At 40.7% G+C, this 20,134-nt stretch overlaps 2 protein-coding genes across 3 annotated transcripts in view; one reads left to right on the forward strand and one right to left on the reverse strand.

Annotated features, from left to right (window-relative positions):
- Positions 1 to 1,107: 1,107 nt before the first annotated feature.
- cep57l1 (centrosomal protein 57, like 1) lies at positions 1,108 to 5,108 on the reverse strand. Of its 2 annotated transcripts, none has more exons than XM_029496664.1 (11): positions 4,942 to 5,108; positions 3,788 to 3,950; positions 3,486 to 3,674; positions 3,250 to 3,371; positions 2,945 to 3,058; positions 2,777 to 2,854; positions 2,530 to 2,616; positions 2,350 to 2,409; positions 1,967 to 2,223; positions 1,733 to 1,877; positions 1,108 to 1,550 (listed from the first exon to the last, which is right to left on the reverse strand). In XM_029496664.1, exons 1-11 carry the CDS (start codon positions 4,960 to 4,962, stop codon positions 1,344 to 1,346), a joined length of 1,443 nt encoding a protein of 480 aa, XP_029352524.1. In that variant the 5' UTR covers positions 4,963 to 5,108; the 3' UTR covers positions 1,108 to 1,343. The 2 variants fall into 2 exon arrangements, with proteins under 2 accessions (XP_029352524.1, XP_029352523.1); XM_029496663.1 differs by having other exon boundaries at positions 2,350 to 2,424.
- Positions 5,109 to 6,387: 1,279 nt separating this feature from the next.
- The window catches only part of sesn1 (sestrin 1), a 42,848-nt gene continuing 29,101 nt past the window's right edge, over positions 6,388 to 20,134 (forward strand). Inside the window, exons 1-2 of the mRNA XM_029496416.1 lie at positions 6,388 to 6,484; positions 7,725 to 8,044. Coding sequence (XP_029352276.1) covers positions 7,736 to 8,044 — 309 coding nt within the window. The 5' untranslated portion in view covers positions 6,388 to 6,484; positions 7,725 to 7,735. The remainder of the gene's footprint in view (positions 6,485 to 7,724; positions 8,045 to 20,134) is intronic.

Below are 20,134 nucleotides of genomic sequence, written 5' to 3' on the forward strand. Positions count from 1 at the left end.
TACTCATTCCTCCCACGTACAGTGTTCTTTGAACACACGGCTGCTGAATAGCAGTGGACAAAAAGAAGGGTGTGCAGTCACAAGGTATCAGCATTGCACAGACAAGAGGGGCAGGATGTTGTATTCGTGGGCACGGAAGGGTCTTGGCTCGCCTTAGCTAACCTGATTGCTGGATCCAGTCTTGGTCTGTAATCTAATATGGGAGCACAGAGAAACGATGCATTAGGTTTAGTGTCACTCTCATACGTCAGCTTAGTCCATTTAACCATCCAGCGAGCTCTGGATCATGCCAAGAATGAACCAAGCAACACTGGATAATGAACTGGAAGGCTGAGTGGACAGAGAAACAAGAACAACCAGCTGTTCTTCTCTCATGACCGGGCAGAACGACATCCAGCAGTGTTAGTTTAGGTTTTTATCTTGGCAATTAGTGATTAAACAACCCTTGTCGTCAGTTGTGCAATATTTGTGGTCTGTGGAGTGACGTCAACAGGACTTCCTTGCATTAAAAATGTGAACTGATGATACGATACAAAAAAAAGTTCACATGGGCCTGACGGTGATGATATATTATATATTATAAGGCACCTTTACGGGTGGTTATTCATACAATTAAAAACCATAACAGTGCAAATACAAACACCAGAAATACTTCCTGTAATCTGACCATTCCACAATTAAGATGACTGTTTATATAGTTAAATATAAGCAAATAGAAGTGTTTTTGTTGTGAAATTGCAAAACGCCGTAGCAAATAGCATTTCCTCCCATGTTTGGACAGTGGGTAAAACCACATCCCTTTGTCATGTGGTGAGAGCTACATTTACTCAGCTGCTCAGCCAGATGCTGCTGTGGAGTTCACACAACTTGTAGCCCATCTTTGCAGACAGAAGGAGCTTCTTTGTGCATACAGTATTATAAACATATTTCATTACTTGCAGCTGTGGGGTATATTTGTAAAAGCCATCTCGTTTGTGAAATAAACATAAGGTAAGCACTGCCATCTAGTGGTTCTCAGTATGAAATCCAGCCAATGTTTCTGAAAAACTTATGTTTACAAGTAAAGGAAAGAATACATTTTATTACACATAAAAAAAATTAAAAACACATTTGACAGATTGCGTATTTAGTAAAACACACTCAAATGACATTATTTAGGCTGATTAAAATTATAAATTGACTACATGTTTACCAATGACGCATCACATTTATGATCAACACTTCATCAGGTCCTGTATAAAACACTTTATTCCTTCTTTTCACTTGTTGCTAAAATAGACCAAAGTTCTGTTTAAAGAGAAAGGAAAAGCCAAAAGGAACCAAGGGGAGTCTTGTAGGGAAGCTCATGTTTCCCAGGAGAGGTCGTCTTGTTTCAGGCTGTTTCTGAACTTCTTGGTCTCTTGAAGAAGCTGCAGGTTACTGTGAGCGGTCATAGTTTTCTTTCCCTTCTGTTTGGCCTTAAGAAGAGAAGGGACAGGTGGTTTGGTCCCACTCAGCTTCTTGGCTGTGTGTTCCTCAGCAGATGGCTGGTTCTGAGTCAATTTATGGACCTGCACAGCAGCAGAAGACAGAACAGATCAGTTTTCTGCACCTATCAACGCAATTTGTGCAGAAATTAGTGGACACTACAACTACAACTATTTACAAAGTTACCATATGACGGAATGAACTGTACTATTCACCTTATAATCAAACCTATATGTTGGGGGGGGCAGCAAGATGATTCACTTACTGTCTGCTGGTGTTTGCGGAGCTTAGTGATCTGAACTCCTTTCTCCTCCATCCTGGCCACCAGCCTCTCCAGTTCCTGCTGTAGGTCCTCCTTCTTATGCCGATCTGTGGCTGCATCAATCTGATGCACCAGCTCCTGATGCTCACTGACAAAAGCAACAACACGGGATATGGATGCAGATTATTAAATATGAAAGGAAAACTTCAGTGAGGCACTAAAAAGACGCTTACTCACAAGCTCATCTGTCCAAGCTCGTCCTGCAGAGCCAATAGCAGGTCAGACAGCGAGCTCAGTGACTGGTCTACCTGCTCAGGCAGGCTGTCAGACTTCTTAGAAGCAGAAGAAAAAGGGGGGAACTCCTTCTGGAGGTTTTTCTTGGCTCCAGGCCTGTGTAGAGCACTCATGCGCTCACAAAGCTGGGGCTGGTGGTGCTTCATCATATGAAGGATACTTTGCACGTTAGCATGGACCGAATGACTTGGGCTTATTGACTGTGACAAATAGGGAGAAAACAAAATCAATTAGAACGCGAAAGCACTAGATGATATGGTTAATATAAACACGTAAATAGTTAATGAGGTTTTTAGGGTTACCACAAAGCATATGAGCTGACATACCGTTCCTGCAACAAAGGGCATTTTTGTGTGTCTTGGGCTGCTTGTTGATGTCAGTTGATTCTGTTTAGAAGTTTTCTGACAAACAAAAGAGCAGTTATCATGACTGTACACTGACTATAAATATATTTTTTTATAAATTAAACACAAGAATGTAATCAGCTTTGTCTTCAACGACCCCACCATGCTCATCTTTTTCCCCTTCTTCGGCTTTATTTCCTCAGTGGGTGGCATGGTAAGTTGAAGGTTGTTTTCAAACTCTCTCTGTAGCTGTCAATGTTGGAAATAATAGGTTAAAGTTGGGCTCATTTCTGTTTTTCTTTAATGAAATATATTTTGAAATAGCTTCTTTTCCACATTATTGTGAAATGTGTGTATGTTAGGATAACAATTAAATCACAATGTGGATTCTTGTGTCACTGTGACTGACCTCATCTGCCTTATCCTGCACAAGTTTACGCTCATGCTCTTCTTTCAGTAGTTTTTGCTCCAGAATGGCCAGCTTCATCTGAAACCAAAATTGCTTTGAACTAATGAGCTCATAATTCAACTTGTGGGGATTAATATTCAGATTAATTAACTGGAAAAACGAAATTACCTCTGCCAGGGCTTGAGTTCTGCTGAGCTTGTGACACTCAGATTCAAGTTTCTCCAACTTCTCCTGCTGAGTTTGGGTGTTTGAGCAGCTTGGCTGCTGGTTCTGCAGTGAAGCCTGGTGGGGACATAAACAGAGATTATATGAAAGTTTAGGAACATATATTTATACCACTAACAGTCCATCCAGAAATTCTAGGAAGTAAAGGAGCACATGATAAATAGAGCTCAGATACTTTTAGATACTCATGTACTTTTATAGATAGATTTGTTAATGAATTATTCTTTTGGTTTGCAGACTTCAACTACCTGATTCTCCATCAGAGTGTTCCTTTCCTTCTTAGCATTTTCAACCATCTTCCTCATGTAGTCCAGCTGCTTCTCAAGAACCTTACAGCGAGCTTCTGCAGACTGCAGCTTTGAGTCCAGCTCTGGTATCATAAACACAGACACAACAATTAGAAAATTTGTATAAAAAAATAATAAACTCTACACTATTCTTATAAGATCTTGGTCAAGTGCACTTTGTACCTTCCATCACTTACCTGCCCTGCCAGAGTTATATGTCTCAGGCGCACTGGCTGCTGGTTGACTGGGCGTCATGCTAGGCACTGCAACCTGCTTATGTTTCTGAACATCATGAGAGAACTGCTGGAAGCTCTTCTCTGCTTGCTTTCTTTCCAGCTCCAACCGCCTTATTTTCTCCTGGAGGGTCTTCAGTGCATCAACAACAGCTGGGAACGAGTTAGCAAGAACAGAAAAGCAGTCATGGGAAATACAACAACAGGTGGCCAAAACAAAAACATTGAATGAGCCAACAAAGCCTGCCATAACGCCTGCACCATACCTTTGCTGTCGATATTAGGTTTGGTCTGAGATTCCAGGAGGCTGGGGATCTGAGGGTTAGATCCAGCTGCAGAGAAGTCAAGTTGTCTTGGTACTTTTAGGATCCTGTCTGGAGGCTGGTAATAGCTCCCAATGTAACTGTTTTTGGAGGGCGAGTCCGAAACCTACAGACAAAAGGAGGGTGCAAAGAAAGGTTAAATTCATTATAATGCAATTTGGTAGACTACAAAATTAAAACATATTAATTAAATATGGGTTGTATAGGGAGCCGCGGCGGCATAGTGGTTAGCGCTGTTACCCCACAAAAAGAAGTGGAGTTTGTATGTCCTCCCCGTGCCTGTGTGGGTTTCCTCCCACCGTCCAAAGACATCACGTTTGGGTTAACTGGTGACTCTACATTGTCTGTAGGTCTGAGTGTGAGTAGTTGTTGTTCTCTGTCTGTTTCTGTGTGTTGGCCCTGTGATGGACTGGTGACCTGTCCAGGGTGACCCCCCCCCCCCCCCCTCACCCAATGCGAGCTGGGATTGGCTGCAGCACCCCCCGTGATCCAGAAATGGATAAGCGGTAGAAGATAGATGAATGAATGAATGAATGGATGGATGGATGGATGAATGGGTAGTACAGATCTGGAACCGAAAGATTTTAAATTTCCAACATTATGCAAAGAAAAACAAAGAATCCCAGGAAGCCTGACATCCGCGGATCTTGGGGAAGACAAGTTCTGGTTATTTCCAGGAAACTCATTTGAAATGATTGACCGATTTTGTGATGGTAAATGATCTGACGATCTTTAGACCTTAACCGGTTAATCATCAATTCCTCTCGGTTTGCCAACTTTCTGCAGCAAAGAGTCTGCTTTGAAACCAGAAGCATCGTGAAGCTGTTAAAAGCTGCAGAGAATCCAACAGCGACAACGACTCGTTACCACAAAATACAAGACGGTTTATTTACGAATGCCGTCCAACTAGCCTGCTATCTATTGTTAGCATCGATCAGAGCCGTCGACACAGTTTTTGCAACCGCCCTCACCAGGGTCAAGTCAGATAAACAACACAAAACAAACAGCACAGCTCATTGAGATAACCGAGCAGCAAGCCTCCATTTAACAAAAGTAAACAACATCTGAGCTAAAGCGTTAGCCGCAGGAAGTGTTACCTGGTCGTACAAAGTCTCCATGACGTGGCCAAACTTGTTTAGAAACCAATCGTACGGTTATATTTACTACTATTTATTACCAGACTGCTTTTATTAGCTGTGGAAGATTTAAATATAGCTGACTTCTTCGAGCGACTCAGTCATCCTGTCAACTGCAGGCAGTCCGGACTTTTTAAATTTCCCTCCTCCTCTCCGCCGGCTGACTGCAGTTCCGCCTCAGCTACACAACCAGAGACACAAACAAACATCTGTCCACCTCGAATGGCTCATATAACACAAAAAAGGGCAATATTTTACATTTCTCCTGCTCAGGCATGTGCAATAATAAGCCTGCGCTCAATCTAAACTAGATTTTGGCAAAATAAAATGTAAATTGAAGAGTAGGCTATTTCTCCACAAGACCATCACCAAAAAGTGATGTGCTTTATTTGAAATGCTCACTGTGTTTAGTAACTAAGATAAACACTTAGAGTCACAGTGTGTAAATACATTTGTATATAGTGTATTTTTTATTTAGTATTTTATTTTTAAGGAAACATAAATAAAGTACATTTAAATGAAAATGCTATATATTATGAAAGCAATTTTAATGGTTACACATTTACAATGTCAACTTTACGTCGTTGACGTGCAATGAAAAATAAAGAATAAACATTTTCCAAATCTCATTCTTTACGGCATGTAAAGCTGTAACATCATTTCTGTTTGAAAAACCTGTCGCGTCCATTACTGGACCAGTTTTCATGACGAAAATGATCAATCATGTGATCTGCAGAAACGCCAAAGAACGTCATATAACTGACCTTTGTGATGATGGTTTATTCTAATCATTTACGCTAATACAGGTAAGCACAGAGTTTACAGCTGGACAATTTATCACAAAAATGGGCCACCTGGTAAATATTTGCCAAGACAGTGTGTCTGCAGTGTGACGGCTGTGCTGCACTGAGCAACACATGCTTTGGCATTTTCTCCACATTCATACATAAAAACACGTCTTTGTCCCTGAAAGAGCACAACAAAACAACAACGTGAACGTTTTCTAGATAATTTAATATATTGACGTTGAAATATATATATATATATATATTATATGTATATTTCTTTTTTTAATTGAATTGATCACAAACACACAAAACAGTCATACAACATTCCCCCTTTCGTTTGCCCTCCGTTTGTTTTGCTGCACTGCTGTTTCACTTGTTTCTGACAAACAAGCGAAAAGGGAGGGGGCGGGGGCTGCTGCTGACGAAGTGCCTTATGGGAGGTGTAGTTCTGAAGCGCAGCGGGTCAAAACACACAGCGAGCGAACTCCAACAAAGCCCATCCCCCCCAACTCCCCTCCAACCAATGAGAAGTCAGGATCAGCTAGACCCCGCCTTAGAATGCCCACGGCCGGCGCTGATTGGCCCGCCCGGTGTGACAATCAAACGTTTTCCCCCTGAAGTTGTTGCCTCCTGTCGCTTGTAGTCCGGAGCTGGCTGCTGGTCCGGTCTGCGTCGAGTTCCTGCAGCAGAGACCTGCACCGAACAATGCGAATAAAGTGAGTATTTGACAGTGACACGTTTGGTTTGTGGTGCTCGGTGACAAGTGTTGTGTTTGGCTGCGGTTGTGTTGTCTTTGTTAACGGGCAGTGTGACGCCGAAGGAAGGCAGCGGCAGATTGAATGGAGCTCATTAACGAACCAGCTGCGTATTTTGGCGATTTCTAATCAAGGCACGTCTGATGTTTAAATCAAAGGAGTCACTTTCAAATATTGGCGTTTCATTAATGTTTGCTAAAACAACAAAACTTGAGGTGGTATATTCTGGAGGTATGTCATTTATTTATTTTTTTTTATGGAAACTGGAAATATATGAAGTATCAATATGATTTTAGAAATATAAGGCTAAATAGATTTCCAGTGTGATCTGGGTTTAAAAGCCAGCTCTGATATAGAGACCGGATGATTTTTCAGTACGACCAATAACTGAGAGTTAAAATTTGTACTGGCCAATGTTTTAGGTTATAAACGCTTTGCATTTAGACATCAAATCCAATAAATTTGTTATTGAAGACCTATGAGTGAAGTCATGCACTGAAGTGCATTGGGTTATACTATTCCACGTGACAAGGTTTGTTAGCCTTCATTTGCATGCCATTTGAATATTATACAACTGTTTTTTAGGCCATTGTAACAGCAGTGTAAATCAAGTAGTTTGATTTCTTATAAGCAGCATTGCATATTTATAAAATTTTGCGTCATAGTGAAAAGACACCATGCATTGTTTAGTAGCCAATTTAATTTCCTGCCTTTATTGATATTAAGGAAGTTTTATCTCAATGCTTATCAATGATGTTAAAAAAAAAAAGGTGCAGTAAAGGAGGACTGTATTAGAGCGACGTTAACTGCCAATATGTCAGTCTTGGTATGTTAACAGTTAAGAAATGCTTACTTTGGTTTAAAGCAATTTGGAAACAGATTATTCAAATGTGAGATTTCTCACTCATGATGTATCTTGGTTGTAGTTAGAAAAACAAATGTAAGTGATCGTTGCCAAGGTTATGTTTGTGTCCAAAGCAGTAATTTAATTTTTTGAAACACCCAAATGTCAAAATTAGTATCTCTCTCTTTCTAGACCCTGTAATGCTGTATTAGATATAGATGTAGATGTAGATACTGCCTGCCATAACATGCAGGCAACCACCCAGCATTCTCAACTACTATAATGAAAGGCTATTTGTTGAGCACACAATGCTGTTGTGACATAAAACTGGTCTGTGCTGTGTTATTTGTTGTGCAGTCTCTTGTGAGATGGCACAAACATTAATCCAACATCAAAAGATGGAAGTGCAGGACCAGGAGTCTCTGGGGAGATGGGATGGTCTTGGCAGCCGGGATGCAAGCTCCAGAACTGAGGCCATGGAGAACATATGCCAGGAGGTCATGAGGAAAGTGGAAGCTATTGGACCCATAACAGCATCGGTCCCCTCGTCCCCGGCCCTGGGAAGCCTCCCAAATAGTGATCTGAATGACATCCTCGCTCATATGCTGATGCTCTCCAAACGGTGTCCCTTCCAAGATGTCAGGGAGCAAAGCATTCAGCTTCTGCAGGCTGTTCAGGTAGGAGATTTATATTATCTAAAATAAGGCCATGATGAGTTCTTTTTTTTAAGTCCAGCAATAAGCTGCACCATGCTGTCATATAGCCCCCCATTTTGGTATTGCTCTGTTGCCATCTGCTCCTCTCCTCACCTTTTCATAAGTATTGCAAACACTGCGTGTTGAGTCAGAGCCTTGCTAAAAGCAATAAACGTTTTGTCAAGGGGATTTAAGTCAATGATGCGACGTGACACACTTAAATATAGCAAGAACAAGGATTTACCAATCTGACTGTTTGACCATAGCAGAGAAGGCCAAGAGTTTGGCTGTACCACTGATAAACAAAAACACCAACTTTCTCATTTATTATATTGTGCTGTCAAATTCTGTAAAACAAAAAACAATGTGTGGAAGTGAAAATCAAGCTTTTTTTTTTCTTTTTATTCATACAAACTCAGAATGATTTCTATCACTGCACTGTGTCTATTTTCAGAAACTTGTTGATGTTTTTATTGTACTTGGTAACACCCTCCCTCATCAACATCATGCCTCGATGACACCCAACCTTTCCAATGTGATATTTTTTTTTTTTTTTTTTTTTGTCTGTGTTCATAAACCGATTCACCAAATGATAGTAGTGATGTCTTTGAGGTCACTTATTAATCAGTGTTGGGGTGTAACATCAGGCTGGGGGCTGGATGAAGGGGAAAAATTGTACTTTAGCATTTGCTGAAATAAACAATACATTTATATCAGTCAAAATCAGTGCCAATGCTTTCAGTACACAATTTGTTGTTGTTGTTGTTGTTATTGTGGATGTTGTTGGTTAAAATTTGAATTCACATCACATCCTGTACTGCTGGCAAATCTTTTTGGATTATATTGAACTAATTTAATTTTTACCAATTACATTTGACAATATTTACTGATACAGAACCAAATGTTGGCTTTATCCTAATTTTAGTATGGTCTTAGCTGTGGACTGGTCCACGTAAATGACTCCTTTTGATAACAAATACATAAGACGACAGGCCTGACATGTTGTTGTTCTGAGGAACTGGACTGTTTACTGTGGTATTAATGCCTTTTTGTGTGGAAGTATTCTTGGATGATGGAGGAGTGGGGCAGAGGGAGATGAGAGAGCGGAAAAAGCTGTTTTGAGGGTTTAGTTGTGCACCATGGTACACGCTGTCTGGAATTTTTGAATTATGCTAAGCTGCATTTGCCGAAGACTTGCCAAAGGGTGCATTTATGAACCCAGTGTTGAAGCTCATGTTCTGGTCCCATGGTTGAAGACTGCCCCTCCACACACACACACACACATACACACCTTTCTCACGTTGGCAAGATGGAAGGGGCTTCTGTGGGGCTCAGACAGACCTCTAATTCCAGCAGATCCGCTGATTAAAGACAAAATCTTTGAAAGCACAGACAGTCCCTTCCTCATGCCGATTTTCCCCCCTCCCCTCTAGAAGAGGAAGGCCTCCTGCTCTGTGAGAATAATGTCCCTTCATGCCCCTGTGACTCAAGATTTGGCCGGGACAATGTTTTTGCTGGTATGGTGGCCCAGCCTAATTTATATTTTGAGCATTTTATCTCAAAATAAATTGAAAGAAAGTGAATCCAATAAATTTATTAAAAAGGAATACATGTTAGATAAATAAGCTCACAAGTGGACACAAGTGTTTTTTTTTTTTTTTTTTTGTTTTGTTTTGTTTTTTTTTCCCCCTCCTTCAAAAAAATTACACACTTTGGTTTTATGAGGTGTTGGGTAGAGAGGGTTAGGGTAGCTGCCCCCCCCCCCCCATTTCAAGCACATTAGCATCCATCGATTCCTTTAATACAAGTGTACAGTTTATAGATGGATAACCTTTTTATTTTTTTCAGTTTTTGCTCCTGCTGTTGTGTGGGGTTTTTTTTTTTTTTTTTATATATTTTTTTTTTATTTTATTAATCCGGTAAGCACATGGCATAATAGATTCAATAACATGCCTCATCAGACCTTCCTTTGTCCGTACAGTTACCCGCCTGCCTCTTTATGCAATCTGAGTGGTTGTTTGTTTTTCGAGACCTCCTGTGAATGTGCAGGACAAGCTGTGATCGCAGTTAGAAGAACAGGCTTGTGGCTTAGTGAATCCTAGAGGTTAAAGGTTATGGGGTCACAGTTGAAAATAGGGTTCCATGTGAGCAGGGAGGGGTCGGGTTCCCATAAGGCGTCCCTGCGTAGGGGTCTGTAAGGGTCAATGTGCAAGGTTCACAATGGATTATCCATCCAAACCTGCAAGAGTGCTCAACATAAGCAGATGCTGTTAGGAGGTAATCCTGGGGTTTGTGAAGGCTGTCTACCTTGTTGAGGTTTATCGATCTGATGCATATAGGAACATGGGATAATGATGGTGCAGATAAATGCAAATACACACAGACGTGTATGTATTTGTGTGCACAAATGAAGGAAGACAATAGTGTTTGTTCTGAGTTGATGAAAGAGGTGGGCAGAATCCGTTGGCCAGCTTGCTCTCCGTTCACCATGTTCCCTCACTGGATGAAAGAAGCCCAGTCTTGGGCAGTTGGATGGAGAGAGACAGGGGATTCTTTGTGTTATGTAATTTCTGCATTGTGCTAACTCTTTACGCTAACTTGAATTAAGCGCTCCTCTCAAAAGATCAACCTGTTCTTGTGCTGGCCAGATTCCAGAGCCCCTGCCCGTGTCTGCAGCCTACAGGGATAAAATGATATAAAGAATGCACAGCAAATACCAAGTGGATTTGATGTCTCTGGGAATTTAGCCCAGCCCAACTCAGAACATGTTATCAACTGACAGTATTTGCTTCCAAGACTCATTAGAAAATGACATAATGGAAATAATTGTCATGGCCACTATCTCAGCATCTTTCCTGTTCTTACCTTTTTTCCTAATGACCCAATATGCTTGCAATTTGCTGTCACAATGCAATCACAATTTGAATGCACTGATACTGTTTTATTTATATATAAAATAGATGTAGATGGCAGATAAAATCTTTGTCCCATGGGATTTATATGGTGTGCTCTCTTTAAATCTGCTTGTCAAGATTGAAATATGTAGGGCTGGAGAATTGCAGTCATAAATTACAGTGCTCTAGAACAATGTTTTTGCTTGGTAGCTTGCGTGGAAATTTTAATGATAATTTTGAATGAGTTTTCTGTCTCTCGGCTTGTTGTCTGTATACACTTGTGTCAGTGGTGGCATTGCAAGCTACATAAACACAACTTGTTAACCTTGACGGAAAGAAGTGTGGACAGAAGCATTACTGCTCTACTGAGAAGGAAAAGTCAAAGTCCACCTGTGAACTGTGGCCTAGTTCAAATCTATTTTTCTCACTGTCGCAGTGACAGGAAGTTCTCTCCGTGTGCTTTTTATAGTGTGTGTGTTGTGTGTGTAATTGCCTGTCTCTTTGTGATTGTATTATGTGTTTAAGTGCATGCCTTCAGTTCTCCTGGGGCTACCTCTGCTCATTGTGTAAATAAAATAAAGACCCATGGAGAGAGAACCTTGTGGTCTGGACAGATATGCTGGATTATGGGTGATCTACACTCGAACCAGGTCAGACAAATTGCATGGTGGGGGGGGGAGTGAAAGCAGCAGCAGGCAGCGACCTTTGGCACAGTAACTGTACAGTGAAAGGCTCCGTGGACATGATAGAAAAATAAAGCTGTGGATTTCCAGCTGCCAGCAAGCTGGGTACAGTGATGGGACAGTGAAGAGTGGGTGTGTGCGTACTGGAAATGCCTTTGTGCACAGTGTGCATTCTTACTAAGCTACATGAAGCTTTATGCTAGAAACATATCATTGCCACTTATGGCTTGATTTTAACTAAGGTGAAAGTGGTGATACCTGCTGTGATTTTATAACTGCATATACTGAGCTTTTTTGTTATCTTGAAGAATAAGGAGTGTGATTATTGTCCTTCCCAGCTGTTTTTCTGTTGCCATCCCAAGCCTTTTGGCATTCTCTGTAATTGGGTGTTATTAACCTTTATCTGACTATAAAGACTGATAAAACCTCAGATGGGCTGTATAACAAGGGTTTAAAACCTTAAATCATGAATGTAACTTATCAATAAATAGGTTCCCATTTAGTTATTCCCGTTTCTATTTGTGTTGTTCAATTAGTTCTATAAACAGAGGTGGGGGTTTGATTTCCAGACAAACAGCTTCCCTACCTTTCACCCCAGCATATTAAAAACCAATTCTAACATTGTAGGAAAGCATATGAACAAGCTTCCACTTTGATCCTACAACACAGAGACAGACCCCCAGCTTCTAGCCGGTGCTGCATGCTGAGGGGCGGGGGAGGTAAATGTGGGAAGTGGGCAACTAGGTCAGTGTCAATCCTGTTCTAAGCCTGAATAAATGATAAAATAATCACCATTTCCTTCTTCACTAGTACATGCAAGTGCAAAATTTGGGTTTGGGTTTTTTTTTTTGGTTTTGTTTTGTTTTAATTTGCTCAGTGTATGCATCTTTAATTTTCCTTGTGAAGGCTGTTCCACTAAAGCATGTAAAAGCTCTGAGGGAGGGATGGGATAGTGTCGGATATGGGCTTCTGCATAGTGTAAGTAGTCGTCATGGTACCAGTGGCATGAGGTGCAATGATGGGGTGGGTTGTTGGCACCGTTACTTGGGGGATGGGGATGCGGGTTCATCTGCGATTATTTCTGGCCATGCTATTCAGGGAGAGAGAGGGAGAGAGAGGGAGAGAGGGAGAGAGAGAGAGAGAGAGAGAGAGAGAGAGAGAGAGAGAGAGAGAGAGAGAGAGAGAGAGATCCTGAAAAAATTAAGAAAGGGTGCAAATGATGGAGGGTGGAACAAAAACTGTCTTTTCCTCTTCAGTCACCATCCTGCAGTGGAAAACTACTAGCACCCCACAACTACAAGCCCTGCTCTCCAGAACCCGAGCACTGAGAGGCTCAAAACCTGAATAATTTCCTTCCTGTCTAGAACCAAAGGCGGCATGGAATAGCTTTAATCGAGGCCAACCAGATGAAAGCCCCAAGTAGATGATACTGTTCAGTGTAACACGTCGATAATCCTGCTATGTTATCCTTTCAATAAGACTGTCACTCAAGCTAAGATCTGTGAGTTTCACCAAGGCCAGCAATTGTTTCTCATCTGATCAGATGTATTTTTCAAGTATTGGCTTGTTTCATCCACACGCCCTGAGACCATGGAAGGAGGAGGTGAATGTGGGGATAGTGGAAAGGGAAGATGTGAGCCAGCAGACAACAGCAACAAAGTACTGCAGCAGGAGACGGGAGCTCTTTGAAGGAAGAACAGAAAAGGCAGATGAATAAAAGAGCTGTAGACCTTGGCTATCATATCAGTGTGTGACAATAACAACAGCCATGTTCTTCTGCTCTTCATTCAACCTTCAACCTCAGTGCAGGATTTACTGAGCTGCTCTGATCAGGAGATTGAAGAAGACAGGCATATCACATGCTATTGAGTAAACAAGGCTCCCCACCTTTTCCATAATTTGATATTTATAATTTGCATATGGAATTACACTGCACAAATTATTTAAGTTTTGCCTTCTGCTGCTTCCTTGGTGCTTTTTTTTTTTTTATTATTTTTTTTTCCTTGAGTACTCTTGCCTCTCACAACTGTTTCCTCACTTGGTTTAATGTTTCCAATAAAAAATGAACCTTATGTAACTGTTGCAGCCAGAAGTCACTCTGTGTCCAAATGTCAGCGAAATCACGTTGTAGCTGCTTTTCCACAGGGATAACAGCAATGTTTTTTTCAGCGCTGTAGACACCTTTTCACATCTGTACAGCTGTTCCATTAATCTCTAAATCGCCATTGAATCAACATTGCATAGTGTGCTGTACGCTTAAAGATCCCAGAACATGCAGACAGAAGGGCCTGTCAGGCAGAGGGTTTGAAAACCACTCCTTTTTAATGCATTTCTGTTTATGTGAACTTTTCAAAACTCGCAATCTGACATTCACACTTACTTCATGTAGTGTTCAGTGCAGCCGAGCTGTCTGGAGGTGAGAAACTATGATGGGCAGAAGAACAGCTAATTACTCATTGTATTGTGGTTGTATTTCAGTCTTAGGAACTAGTTCTTTTTAAAGAATAAGAAATTTCAGAACCAGATTTATGATTTTCTTCGGCCTTTGTTTTGTATAAATCATCTCCTGCTAATGGTGAGGCTATTGACAACCTTAGATGAGAACTAGAAGTATTCGGTTACATACACATTCACACAAACCAGCAAAATATATCTTGCTGACATAAAAGTGACTGCATGTCACCCCACTTGGCCCCTGCACCCAGACACTTTCATCCATCGAGCTGAATGCCATCTGTTCAGGATTAATTTGATTGAATTCATTAATGAATGATGAAGGTAATTGTCCAGGGGAAAAAGTATTTGAACAAATCAATACGTGCCTTTTATCCTCCGCTTCTTGCTTTTTAATGCTCTGCCTTTTACTAGATGAAATAGAATGGGCCATTGAGTGGTTTTATCATTCACACACCATATTGAGGGATGGAAGTAGCTGTAGGTCACATGTATGGACAGATGGGGGCGCTCTGTACCAGGCTTTGACCTGCTTTTGCCCTCGTCTCAAGTTGCTGGATGGGAATTTTCCATGCACAAGTCTCACTGCAAGAAATACTCCGCATGATTTTAATTTTCTGCCTTTTCCCTGGTTGCCAGGCATTGTGTGTGTGTGTGTGTCAGACTTAATACATGTATATAAGTTTATCTATATGTGTCTGAATAGTCTCTCTATTTCTTTGTGTTGTATCTTGAGAGATTTATAGCCACGAGCTTGCAGGATTTAGAGACATTGGTGGATCAGGTCACAAAGCATGAATAGCCCGATGGCTGCGGTCCAGGCCTCAGTCTGAGGTAGCCCCTATTAGGATACAAACCACACAGGCTCAACACCAGGCTTAACCACCCTAAATACACAAACAAAATATTAGTGACACTTGCTTGCTAGAAAACATTGTGCAACCACTGAAATGGAGCATAAGCTCAGTTGAAAGCTTTAGATCTTTAATGATTTAACTTATTACCTATCACTTCAGAATAACAAAGATTCAAAGTTAATATTTCCTCAGACTAACATACAGGTCAATGAATGTCACTCCGTACATTTGTGTCTAGAGTTCTGTATGACTCAAAAGCCACATACTAACCTTTTTGTCTTAAAGGGAAAACATTACGCGCACACATACATGTAAATTGCTTTACAGGATCTCAGATATTCAATCCTGCAACGACCCCACACTTTGAGACATGAACTTCGCTGTGTCAGCACCTGATGGATTGTTTACCTCACGCCAACCTATGCAGGCATCGTGTGGTGCTGCTCACCAAATGGTGTTGCTGTAAGCGTTGCCTGATGGCTTAGACCTGGATCTGATGTTGTTTCTGTGTGTCTCGTATTGTTTCAGGCCCAGAGTAGAGTGGTGGAGGGTATTGTGTTCTCTTCTCGGGGGCATTGTCTGGGCTGATGTATGTGTGCTTGTTTATATTACAGGCCAGTTTGTCAGGACGGTGACAGTTTCACGCTACGGGACCTTTGCGTTCCCACAGTTGTTCACCTCTGACCTGAACTCTTTTACTCCAAAGCCAGGCCTAAAGTGTGTGGGTGTGGGTGTGGGTGTGTGGTAGAGAACTGGAGAGTGAGAGTGTGTGTGATTGACAGGTAGTGTTTGTAAAAACTTCATAAGGGGGTTTTGTTCAGTGTTTACTTAGTTTGAAAATGCGCCTAAAGGTTCAAGGTTATATCGTGTCCTCCACAAACGTACAAAGCGAGTCAAAAGAAACAGAAAATGAAGAATCTGGAATTAGCTGCACACTGCTCATCTGCTTTGGCTTGTAGAAGAAATTCTTTGTCCTTCCAAATCCATTTTGTGTCAAGCAAATCTGCAAATAACAAAAAACACACAAATAATATATTGTTCAGATTGCAGCACTTTACAGCCACTACTACAAATGTATCCATTATCCATTATCAGTGAATCAGTAAATGGTGTTAACACTGGACCCCCCATAGGATTAAATCTGCACAGTATTAGCCATCTGGATAAATCTGGAAGTCTACCGAAGTACTTGTCTGCATGTTTATGTCCAAGGTAAGTATGTGTGTGCAAGTGTGTGTGTGCAAGTGTGTGTGTGTTTTAATTTGGTCACTTCAGACACCCGTGTCTTGTGTCTTAACTAAAAGAAGACTCACATGTCAAAGAGGAAATGCTGATGTTCCCTTTTTTTTGTTTAACAGTTCAACGGTTTTAAAGTTCACAACTGAATAAAGAACGGAAATTTCAGCCCAGAGGTGTAAGACAAGAGTTATTTATCCTCCTAATGCTCGCACACTTGTACTACATGTCCCAACACAGTTGTTGGAAGAAATGCCATTAGAGCACAATGTCATCCTTCACACCTTTTGGGTTTATTAGACCCCGACTTCATCAGCCATCCACCCTGACAGGCAGGCACTAATGCCCACGCATGCACACACTCTTGAGATGCTCTGATAGCACATTACCTTCCACTGTTTTATTGCATCATCTGTCAGTGTAGTTCGTGTAAGCATTTTTGCCATACTTAGGGGACTTGTTTTTCAGTTCTCTGTATGCTGGTTGCTAAATACGTTGCGCAGCTTTTAGGCTTGTTGGCCAGGGGTCTGTAAGCTGAGTCTCTCTAACTCATAAACCTTGCAGTAAAAACCCAGTGCCTTGTTGTTTTCACCAAAAGTCAAAGTTTTTCCCTCCATTTGAATTAGTCCAGATGTTTAGGAGAATGCAATAGACTCAGTCAACGGTGAATGGATGACACATTTCTTCCGTCTGAACCTGGATTGGAAATGCAGTTTTGACACAAAACAGCTTGTTTCACAATGAACAACACTTTTTATGGATTGTCAATGTCCAGTGAAGCTGTATTTAGGTTACTATGGACTGAGCACATGTACTAAAATATCTTTACATACATTCAGCAATTCTTCAGACGTCATGTTGCGTCCCTCACTGGGGGATCCTGACAATGAACTCACCAGCCAGTTTACTGACAGCTGAGCGATGTCATTTACATTATCTTTGAAAAGGTATTTGAATCAGTGTCTTGCTTTAAATCAGTATTTCTTTTTCCCTTTTTAGATGATTGAAAATCTAACTCATTTTAGTGTTTTCATTCAGACACCTTTCTGTTGCCTGAAGAATAATTTCAGTCTTTTTTTGGCTTAAGGTTGTATCTCTTCCTAAAGTATGTTGTGTTTTTATACCTTACTGCAATCGCTTGTGTTTACAGGTTGAAACAGATGTGCATTTAGATGTTTTGTCACCTGCTTGAGATGGAGAAGCCATGAAGGCTGGTGGATGATTTATAGCCTCAGTTCTGAGACTCTCATGGGTCCTTCAGAGGACTACAGAGGGTCTGCAGCAAAATTGGAACTGTAATTCAACAGAAATGATCCCCATTACAAGATGATTAAAAATAACTGTCGAAGTAATGGGCCGACCAAGAAGAAAATTATCTCTATTTTCGGATTAATCTTTACCTTATGGGTCCTGTGGCAAATTACAAGAAAATTCAAACAAACAAAAATGTGGGTGTGTATAGAAACTTGGCTGTTAATATGGCCCTGCAGGCTCTCGTACATCAGATAATGCCCAACAGTCCACAAAGTCTTGACCAGAGCATTTCGACAAGGGCCTGTTGGCTTACTGTGAGCTTACTGTATGTCTCTGTGCTGATGGCGATTAAAAGTAATTATCAGCCCCTCAGTGGAAATACCAAGTGTAATCTCAGAGGCCAAAGAGCGCATTAGACAGAGATCTAAACAAGTAGAAATCTTTGGAAACAATGCAATCCATTGTTTAATGAGCAAGCGGAAGACGTTGGAATGAAGTAGGTGAATTAACTGGTACAGTGAGCTACAGAAAAAAAGATGCCTAAAGCTAACAGTAAATAAGGGAAAGGATTTTTTTTTTTTTTTGTTCAAATCTGTTGTGGATGTCATTTTTGTTTTTGTCTGTTTTGTTTGCAACTGAAGGTCAAGCAGGAGTGGCAAAATTGTCACATTGGACAACAATGAAAATTAGTCCATGGCTTTATAGAAATTTTTTTTTTTTTTTTAATCTATAAACTGTATACTATATATGTTTTGTATGTGTGTTTTATGTTGTGTCATTAAAAACTAATTAAGACGAGTAGATAACAAATTAGCAAACATAGCATTTGACAGACTTAATTTGGGGAGAACAAAGAAATATTCTACTTATTAAGACAGTATAAGTTTGGTAGAGGGGCATGCTGAGAATAAAAGACAAGTATTAGGCATTTTTAAAGGTCTTTCTCTGGCATTCACTGCGACTAGAAGTCCAAGAATAGCAGGGGTTGAGTTTGGATAAGCTCTTGAGAGAGCAGAAGTATCTAGGCCACAGGGAGATCGATTGGGAGAGACAAAAACAAATTCTCTAACTGGTTCCTCAATGGTCTTTTCTGGACATTTGCCATGCCCTGTCTCTCCCTCTGTAGGTTTCTTGGCATCCAGTGATGTAGCACTAAACTGTCTGAGGCCCTTTGGAAACCATCCATGTAAAGGTTGGCAACAGCCCAACGCAAAATATTCACAAACCCTCGAGCCACTCACTCACTGCCTTTTTTTTTTTTTTTTTTTTTTCTTCTTCTTAAATCCCTCCCTCTTATTTTATTTAAGTATAACGTCCTGATAAATATCTGTAAGCCCTGGATGAACATCAGCTTTCACCAGCATCAAAACTCACTCTCAAAGATGGAGAGGAGGAGTCCATATCTGCTGTGGGGCCCTAAGAGCTTATTCGGACAAGAGCTCCCCCAGGGCATCAATCAACGACATGCCTTCAGGCATTCATTGGTTTGTTTAGAGGGAGTGTCGGTGGCCCATTGGCTCGCTTCTCGTCACTTGACGTCAGGAAAGAGATGGGAAGGAAGGAACTCTATAAGGACCCCATGCATAAATTTTAAACTGTGCCCGGCTTGATGTGACGTCAGGAGAGAAAGCAAACAAGTGATGTTTGGGAACTTGTATAACATATTTCCTTTTTGCTGAAGAAATCCAGTTACAAGTCAAGTTGAGTTTGTCAGAAGCAGCTGTAGCCCTGATACCATAGTCTGTATTAAAAGGCTTCAAAAACAGATAGACTAAGCTGAGCAGGCAGAGAATTTGGTGAATAGATAAGCCATTCATTCCTATTCTTTGCATACTATATAATTAACATGTTTAGTATGTCTATATATTTTAGGCCATGAAGCATGTCAACACAAAAACGGTCAGTCAGTTGGCTGTGTTTGCTTATCTTCATCCAGACATGGCTGGTTTGAGGAATAATCCTGACCACTCTGTTTGTTGCCAATTATGTGTGTGTGCTTGCATACAAGGCCAATTGATACTAAGCCACGCAATGTTTTGTGGTCATGTGTTAAGTCAGGAGTACTTAAAACTGTATGTATTTTTAATGTCTGCTTCTAATTTGATAACTCGTGTACAGTTGGAGTATTATTGTAATGCATTTTTGACAGACAGATTTGCTAACAAGATGATGGAAACTTGTGCAGATTTTTTTTCAACAGTCTGTTAAAAAGTTAGTGCTAGAAGTGGTGAGTAGCTCTGTATTGATGAATTGATATTTTGGTTGAGACTTACTGTAATCATGGTCCAAGATGGATACATAAGATCTAATTTAACACAAATATTGATGTAGAAGACACAAACGCTGCCTTTTCCCAGTTTCTAAATGTTCCGATTATGCTGCTCTCCTGACGGTGTAAATGAAAAGGCGTTGATTTTAACACTGTTGGAAACAGCATTTAAAAGCTGTTTCCAGTTAAACAGTAAAAATGGACAGTCATAACAAATATATGGTACTACGTATAATGATATTAGAAAATATGTCTGTCAATAAAAACATGCATACTAAAGTTATGGCATTAGCAGCATTTGGCGAGTTCATTGTCTGGATTGTCTTATTGACTTATTTTAAACACTGCTCACCCTGTAAGGAAGGCATCCGGAGGAAAAGGCACAAGCAATGATATTTTAATAAAACATGAGGCTTCACAGATGT

Source organism: Echeneis naucrates, chromosome 24, assembly GCF_900963305.1.
Source record: "Echeneis naucrates chromosome 24, fEcheNa1.1, whole genome shotgun sequence".
NCBI classification, from domain to species: domain Eukaryota; kingdom Metazoa; phylum Chordata; class Actinopteri; order Carangiformes; family Echeneidae; genus Echeneis; species Echeneis naucrates.

Excerpts from the sequence above, each read along its gene's own strand:
- cep57l1 (XM_029496663.1), bottom strand. The coding sequence starts at position 4,962 with ATGGAGACTTTGTACGACCAG. Across the intron at positions 2,617-2,776 it reads TGCAGGATAAGGCAGATGAG|CTACAGAGAGAGTTTGAAAA; the intron begins GTCAGTCACAGT and ends CAACATTGACAG. Across the intron at positions 2,425-2,529 it reads AGGGGAAAAAGATGAGCATG|AAAACTTCTAAACAGAATCA; the intron begins GTGGGGTCGTTG and ends TTTGTTTGTCAG.